Source organism: Octopus bimaculoides, chromosome 1 (genome assembly GCF_001194135.2).
Source record: "Octopus bimaculoides isolate UCB-OBI-ISO-001 chromosome 1, ASM119413v2, whole genome shotgun sequence".
NCBI lineage: Eukaryota > Metazoa > Mollusca > Cephalopoda > Octopoda > Octopodidae > Octopus > Octopus bimaculoides.
In genome coordinates, this window is record NC_068981.1 from 5,730,087 (window position 1) to 5,739,241 (window position 9,155).

Below are 9,155 nucleotides of genomic sequence, written 5' to 3' on the forward strand. Positions count from 1 at the left end.
ATATATATCTATGTATAAATGTATTTATGTATGACCAATGTATGCAATACATATATAAGTGTGTGTGTGTGTGTGTGTATGTGTGTGTGTGTGTGTGTGCGTGTCCAGCTATGTATTGCAGCAAGAAAAACTTACTTTCACTTCATCAGCGGCCTGGGATTTTCCCTATTAAAAAAGAAAAATAAGCAACAAAGGCACAGATAAAGCAAACAAACAAAAAAGTTTATGTTGGAATTTATTTTTTGAGTAACTCAAAAATTAAAAATATCCGAACCAATAAAGTAATTAAAGAACGTTGCTAATTACGTTATTTTGAAGAATATATTCCTTTAACCCTTTAACATTGAAACTGGCCATTCCTGGCCAAAATATTCTACCTGTTTTATGTTCAAACCAACCAGATATGGCCTCTCATACCTATCCTGTAATGTCATTCAAAAAATGACTCAGTAGTTAGAGCGTCGGGCTCACAATCATGAGTTAGCGGGTTCGATTCTTGGACCAGGCTATGTATTGTGTCCTTGAGCAAGACCCTATTTCACGTTGCTCCAGTTCTCTGAGCTGTAGAAACGAGTTGTGACATCACTGGTGCCAAGCTGTATCAGCCCCTTTGCCTTTCCCTTGGATAACATCAGTGGCATGGTTCCAAGCCAACCATAGCTTTATGAGTGGATCTGGTAGATCATCATCATCATTTAACATCCTTTTTTTCCATGCTGGCATGGGTGGGATGGTTTGACAAGAGCAAACATGCTAGAGGGCTCCACCAGGCTCCAATGCCAACCATTTCTACAGAATGTATTGGCTGCTTTTTACATGAATACATAAAAGGAAGTGAAACAGAAATGAAAACAAACACGAATGCGATGAGCTTTTCAGCCTCCACTTACCGAATCCTTTCACAAGGCTTTGGTCAGTTTAGGGTCAAAGTAAAAAACAGATGACCAAGCTGTTGCATTGTGGGAATGAACCCAAAACCATGTGGTTGGGAAGCAAACTTCTTAGCTATACTTGCTTTTAAAACATGGGTTAGAGACTATTTTTGAAAAGATCTTAGAAAGTTTTTCTTTAAATCTTCAGTAATTATACGTATTTTGCTATTTTGCAGAACTATCAACAAAAAAGACTTAAATAACAGCATTAAAAAAATTGTTTTGTAAGATAATGAGGTTATAATTAATTAAACAATTTTAAAATAACGAAAACAAAACAAAACCGAACCAAAAACAAAAATTTTTTTAAAAAACCTTAAGTGAATCCAAACAATTTAAATAAAAATATTCCAACAGATTTTTTAAAACTCTTTTACAAATTTAGACATTACTGTCTTGGAGATTCTATGCCATGTCTGTTCTGTTTAGCAATTTCTTTATATCAAGGAATCTGATTCTATTTTCATTATCATCATTTAATGTCTGCTTTCCATACTGGTATGAGTTGGATGGTTTGACTGAAAACTGGTAAGCCAGGGGGCTGCACCAGGTTCCAATCTGATCTGGCAAGGTTTCTACAGCTGGATGCCCTTCTTAATGCCAACCCCTTTGAGAGTGTAGTGCGTGCTTTTTACGTGCCACCCGCACAGGTATCATTGACCCCACACCAGCATTGGCCACGACTATGGTCTCACTTGGCTTGACAGGTCTACACAAGCATAGTATATCACCAAAGGTCCTGGTCACCTGTCACTGCCTCCATGAGGCCCAACGCTTGAATGGTGCCTTTTATGTGTCCCCAGCACATGTGCCAGTCAGACAGCACCGGCATCAGCTATGACTATTCAAAAAAAGCTTTGAACACATGGAACCAAAAGACTAGCCTTTGAAATGCCATGGAATATGGATAGGGGCTTTTTTTTAACCCCTCTTTATTTTGTTCTTACAGAATTCTTACCTTTGGCTCAACAGTCGGGTCTAAAATAATTTTACCAATATTTTTGCGGTCATGAAGTCGTTGCATGGCTTCTGCAATCTGTTTCGGAATAAAAAAGAAAAAAAAACACTTTGGTAAAAACTGAATGAGAAAAATCCAAGAAAATAAAGGAGTGGGAAAAAAACAAGTAAAACATACATTGGAAATGAAGAATTTGTTTAGATTCTATAATTCCATCTTTATCTTTTACTTGTTTCATGTGGCAATGCTGGAGCATCATCTCGAATTTTTATCCAAATGTATTGACCTCAAAACTTATTTCATTTTGTTAAGCCTGGTACTTATTCTGTTGGTCTCTTTTGCAGGACAAACACAGACACACATGCATGCACACACACACACACACACACATATATATATATAAAAGAAAATGGAGGTTGGGAAGTTAATAATTGTTTATTATTAACAGCAAATTAATCATCAGCCCTTACAGCTGTTTCAATTGATACTCAGTAAATATTAAATTTATGACACAAACATATACAGATATATATATATACACACACACACAAATCTTTGGTCGGCCCGAGGCTATAGCAGAAGACACTTGCCTAAGATGCTATGCAGTGGGACTGAACCCAGGACCATGTGGTTGGGAAGTAAGCTTCTTACCATACAGCCACGCCTCTTTGTTCTCTCTTTTATGTTTTTTGAAAATCTGTAGTTTTACTTGGATTAAGAAACTGTGTAAATTCTTCAAAATTTGTGAGGTACCCACAGGCTTTTAGCATTCCAGGCTATTACCTGATTTGCCTTGGGTTTATTACCATTCATGAAAATGGTGCTTCATTGGAGATTACAGGTTATAAGTTAAACTCCTTGATTCCAAAGTGAGTTCACAGCTGTAACCTACACCAGTGTCACATAACCAGCCCCAGCCCACTCAAAAGTACCTTGGATTGTAGGGCGACATGCTGTGCTTGAGGAGACCTATTGAGCCAAGCACATCAAAATCAAATGGAAATTGTAGCTGTGATCCCTGTGCTGGAGGGTTGAATGCATTTGATTAAAAATCCTTCAAGGTGGTGCTCCAGCATGGTCACAGCCTCACGACTGAAAGAAGTAAAAGATAATTTCTTTTTTGTTAATATTAATTGAAAAAAAAGGCAGCAAGTTTCAGCAGAAATATGGTGGGAAAAGGGATTCAAATAGTGAAGAGAACTTACGTCTTCAAAACAAGCAACTTGGTCGATGACTGGTTTAATGATTCCATCAGTGTACAACTTGAACAGTTTGTCCATTTGGCTTTGAATATAAGCATGTTGGTTGTCACGGAACAATAACTGACGCAGCTGGAACCCTGCAAGGAACTTGTTGTCGTCGTACAACTTCAGGGGACTAATTTTATCAACTTGCCACCACTGAAATAGGGGAAGAAATAGAAAAAATAGGGGACAAAAACACATCAAAACTTGTTTAAGAAGCTATCAACATATATTTTTATGTATTATCATTATCAGCTATGTGCCACATGCACGCACACACACACACACACACACACTCATGTATATATATATATATATATATATATATATATATATATATATATATATATATATATATATATATATATATAAAAGAAAATGGAGATTGGGATGTTAATAAGTATTTATTATTAACAGCAAATTAATCATCATCCCTTACAGCTGTTTCAGTTAATACTCAGTAGATTAATTAAATATTAAATTTATATGATCATTCATCACATCGTTTAACGTCCGTTTTCCATGCTGGATGGGTTGGATGGTTTGACGGGGGCCTGGGAAGCCAAGAGGCTGCACCAGGCTCCAATCTGAAATGGCAGAGTTTCTACAGCTGGATGCCCTTCCTAATGCCAACCACTCCGAGAGTGTAGTGGGTGCTTTTATGTGCCACCAGCACGAGGGCCAGTCGGGTGGTCAGAAGCCCAATATACCCATCATGTCTACCTAACTGATAAGGATACACCAGGTACGTGCAACACAACCATATGTGCAGGACATACTGGCCTCACATCAAGATAAACAAAAGCCCCACGGTTATATTTTCTGATTATTTTTTTGTTTTTTCTTACCTTTTACTTGTTTTAGTCATTAGACTGCGGCCATGCTGGGGCACCTTAAAGAATTTTTAGTTCAACGTATCGACCCCAGAATTCTTTTTTTTCCTTTTTAATTGCAGTTATTAGACTGCAGCCATACTAAGGCACCATCTTGAAGAATTTTTAGTCGAATGTAGCGACCCCCAGAATTTTTTTTAATGATTTTCAACCAGAGGGTATATCCACATGCTAGAAACAACAGCCAAATCTCTTGAAATTTTTTTGTAACCCCTTGGTTTTTTTTCTTCACTAAAAATCTTTTTGTTTGTTTCAGTCATTGGACTGTGGTCATTCTGGGGCACTAACTTAAATTTTTAGTTGCAGAAAAAAAAAAAATCAGCATTTTAAAATATATATTTAAAGTCTTTTGTTTTCTTCTCTCAGTGCTTACAGATCAATGAAAATAAGTTGACCTTTTGAACTTTCTCCAGCAGTTGAAGGTCTAACAGAAGGCTAGTCATTCAAACGTACTTCTTATCGTTTGCCTAAATAGGGAAATGGGTGTTTCTCCATAAAAATGACAAATTCTGGTTTTTGTGAAGAAAAAACATGCCAGAGACATGTGTAATATTGACTTTCATTGTCTGTGTGTATATGTGGTCAGTCAAACGTGGTCAGTCAAACGTGGTCAGTCAAACATACTTCTTATTGTTTTTATGTTTCTACACATTTCATGAAGTAAATGCTTTCCCTTTTGTTAGAATTCGGACAATATGTACATTGAGTAGTAAAGAGTCTTGTGTTCTGTTATTCTATTATTGATGTTGATTTATTTTCAAACTTTAAAATTATTCTAAAAACGAGGAAACACACAAAACATACCATTGTGAGGGACATAGATGTTTTGACACCGTTCTTCGATTGAATATATTTTGTTTACTTAAAAATTGGAATTTTGGAAAATAATTTTTGTTTTTTTTTTACAACCACAATTTCCGTTTGTGTTTACATGAAATTATAAAAAAAAAATTTGTAAGATTTAGCTGTTATTTCTAGCATGTGGAGAGACCTAAAAAGTTTCAAGAGATTAAACCTTCTAGGTTTAATTTCATGCACTGGTTGAAAATCATCTGAAAAAAATTCTGGGGTTGATACAATTGACTAAAAGTTCTTCAAAGTGGTGCCCCAGCATGGCTGCAGTCCATTGACTGCAACAAGTAAAAAGAAAAACCAAAATGAATTATGTCACAAAAGTGGTTTTGATCAAGCTTAAAAAAATTTCTGGGTTCCATTCAGCCATCTAAAAATTCTTCAAGGTGGTGCCCTTGCATGGCTGGACGCACTCTAATAACTGTAACAAGGAATTAAAAAAAATTCTGGGATCGGTACATTCAACTAAAAATTCTAAAAAAAAAAAAAATTACTGCAAAATATAACCGTGGAGCTTTTGTCCGAGGGGGCTTTTGTCTAGACCCCAAACTGCACATGACTTTGCAAGGCAAGGCTCGGAATTTTCTTCAGGTTGACCATCCTGCTTAAAAGATCCCTGAATAAGGTTCGTTTAAGGATGTTGAATGAAACACCCATGTTTGCAGAGATGAATTATCCAAACCCCAAAGAATTCTTCTCAACATATGGCTATGATGCTCCCCCACTACTTCTGCTCTTGATCAGAGATGCACATATCGTCAGCCACCAAAGGACATGCTCAACTGGTTAAGGTCAAATAACTGACAAGCAAATCTGTGGTATTAAGCAGAAATATTTGCTGTAGATCATCTTTTTATACCAAGACAAAACAATGTACATGATAACACTTCCAATCAGTTAAGATCAGAAACCATGAGAGCCACTGCTTGGTACTGCATCAGGGCATTAGCAAATCTGTGGTATTGAGCAGAATATTTGCTGTGGCCCATCTTTTTTATACCAAGACAAAACATGTACATGATAACACTTCCAGTCAGTTAAGATCAGAAGCCATGAGAACCACTGCCTGGTCCTGCATAATCATTTTATGTCTTTTCAATACCCTACAAATCTGAAGTATTCTATGAACATTCACAAGTTTAGATATAAGGGAGAGAACTGCGTAATTCTCTTCTTTGAGGTGAAATAAAATTCTGTTTCATGTCTGCAAGATGAGTCTCTAATATGTTTACCAATTGGATTTCTGTGAGAGATACTCAACAAGAGTAATGAGTAATTGTTGGCCTGGCTGTTGCATTTCAACCTGGACATTCCACAAATTGTTTGTTTCTTTTCTTAGATTAATTACAGCCAACACAAACTGTATGGAGCCTAAACTTAACCGTTATGATAAAATGGTTATATAATAAACAAAACAAAACGGCTGAGGCCGTACGTTTTCAAACCAAAGCACAATCCTGCAGAAACCAAAGATGGCCAACTGAAAGTGATTATTTTATGACATGATATTCAAATATCTTATCGTCAGATCTAGCTTTGATTCATTTCTAAATATATCGTTATTAATATCACCTTCTATTTCATTATTTTAAAAAGGTCATATCTTCGGGGCCAGGTAGAGATTCTTAATAGACAACCTCACAATTTATGAAATATTTCATCATCATCATTTAACGTCCGTTTTCCATGCCGGCATGGGTTGGACGGCTTGACTGGAGCTGGCAAGGCCAGGTGCCACACCAGGTACCATTGTCTGTTTTGGCACGATTCCTACGACTGAATGCCCTTTCTGATGCCAACCACTTTACAGAATGCACTGGGTGCTTTTTATGTGGCACCAACAGGGTCACCAAATACTTTGCAAAAGAAAAAAAAAAAAAAGCAAAGTTCCCTTAATTAGGGGTGGGAAGTAGTATTGGGGGTTGGCTTTGTGCCATTTGAAAGATTAAAGGTATAGAGGGGACAGATGTAGAGGTCCTGTTGTAGATACAGATTCTATAGAACCAAAACAACTAACATTACATAAATATTAATATGACAAAACACTAACAGATGACTAGACTTCAACTGTTTGGACCGAGACCTGCTGTCATTATTTAACAGTAACGACATTCATTTATTGTCCCGTGGGTCAAATTTAATATTATGCTGTTTTTGCTCTGTGCAGGATGTCAAGAACGTTTTGGAAATGTCCAAATTTAGTTAGATTACCCAAAAGGATTACCAGATATACTCAGCTATAAGTCACACTTTTTCCCCTGAAACGTTTACCTAAAGTTGGGGATGTCACTTATAAGTGCATCCTATAACTTCTAGTCAGATCAATGCTAAAATTCCTGATTTGAACCTTTAATTCGGGGGTGCGTCTTATAGGTGGGGGCGTTTTATAGTCAAGTATATACGGTATACTAAATTAGAAATTATACAACACAAAAAAAACTACTGGGGTACATTTAGTATTTTTTTCAACATCTCTGGTTTAGCAAGAATATACCATATAGAAAGAATATATTACACATCCACACACATACAATCAAGATAGTAATAAGACAAAGAAATCGTTTAACACATCTTTAACGATCAGTTAAAGTTGTTTCTGTACCAACTCTGCTTGCAATACCAATTTACACGAAAGTTCAAAGGGAAAATTTTACATAATGCTTGCAGTTTTAGACATTAGAGTGGCACTTCATCAGAGGCACCAAATCCATAACCAGCATGCACCTCATGTAATCCATGGAGGTGCTGCCCAACATGTCCGTTAAAGTCATCAGCCACAAGAACCAAGTGTCTGTCTATTAGAAAATTACTATTTTTAAATCTCACAACGTGAGATATTCAGTAACAGTACTTTGGAGTAAAGATTGTTTGCCAACATAACCTGGCAGTCCTGGTTTAGGACGAATGTTGCTGTAATTTAGCCCCAGGAGACATCGTCTCCAGCTGGCTATACAACACAATCTGTCCTTATATTTTTGAACAAGTGAATCTAGCACCCCCACTCAGCCCAAAACAATATCTGTGTATCACAATTTCCAGGTTATTCCCCCTCATCAGCACAGAATAATTGCTCGGCTAGAGGTGGTGCTGCCAAATTCCCGTTTGAAAATGTAAGGACACAGATTGTGTCATATAGCCAGCTGGAGACGATGTCTCCTGGGGCTAAATTACAGCAACATTCATCCTAAACCAGGACTGCCATGTTATGTTGGCAAACAATCTTTACTACAAGTGCCTGTCATTTGTTGTTGGGGTAATCTCCAGAAGGACCTCGTAAAAATGGCCCTTGTGCTACGGCCATATATAGTTTAGAATCGATTCTCATTGCATGAATGTTTATATAATGAATATGTTGATTAAAATGTACATGTATATGAATGTAATATTAATCATCATCGTTTAACGCCCGTTTTTCATGCTGGTATGGGTGGGACAGTTTGACTGAGGTCTGGAGAGCTCCAATCTGATCTGGCAAGGTTTCTACAGCTGGATGCCCTTCCTAATGCCAACCACTCCGAGAGTGTAGTGGGTGCTTTTTATGTCACCTGCATATTAATAATAATTAAATATTACAATATATATATATATATATATGGACACATGTAAGCCATGTTAATAACTAATTACGAGACCTTAGATTCAACTAACTCTCTCCCCATCTATCATACAACGGGTTTATTGAACTTTGAACCTAACTAAAATGTAAGACTATCAAATTATTGAACTTTTTCTTCTTCCTGTTTTTTTCCAAACACTTTCCTTCTCTCTATTCCCTTTTAACTTTGCTTTCTCCGTTCTGATGATGTCTATCAACTGCAACGAGGTAAATACATATTTACCCCAGCCTGATATACGGAAACAGCTGTAAACTTACTCTAACATATTCCCATCTTAAGTAATTAATGGCTTTATAACAACACCAAAGACCCACTTCTCATTGTTATTTATTTATTTCTCCATTTTGTTATCGTCTTTATATATATATTTATTTGTGAATACCCGTCAGAGTGTAAGTATCTTGAGAGAAAAGCTGAACATTAGAAGCATCAGTTGTGGTGTGCAAGAGAGACGATTGCGCTGGTATGGACATGTGGTGACAATGGATGAGGATAGCTGCTTGAAAAAGTGCCACACCCTAACAGTTGAGGGAACCCGTGGAAGAGGTAGGCCCAGGAAGACCTGGGCTGAGGTGGTGAGGCAAGACCTTCGTACATTGGGCCTCACCGAGGCGATGACTACTGACCGAGACCTTTGGAAATGTGCTGTGCGTGAGAAG

At 37.1% G+C, this 9,155-nt stretch overlaps 1 protein-coding gene across 4 annotated transcripts in view; it reads right to left on the bottom strand.

The window, feature by feature from the left end:
* The window catches only part of LOC106875997 (synaptic vesicle membrane protein VAT-1 homolog-like), a 90,931-nt gene that overhangs the window by 20,053 nt on the left and 61,723 nt on the right, over positions 1–9,155 (bottom strand). For 2 of the 4 annotated variants that reach the window (XM_014924346.2, XM_014924345.2), the window contains exons 7-9: positions 3,096–3,290; positions 1,891–1,968; positions 136–165 (exon numbers count right to left, since the gene is read on the bottom strand). In XM_014924346.2, the coding sequence (XP_014779832.1) occupies positions 136–165; positions 1,891–1,968; positions 3,096–3,290 (303 nt within the window). The remainder of the gene's footprint in view (positions 1–135; positions 166–1,890; positions 1,969–3,095; positions 3,291–9,155) is intronic. The other 2 variants (XM_014924347.2, XM_014924348.2) reach the window with 1 other exon arrangement.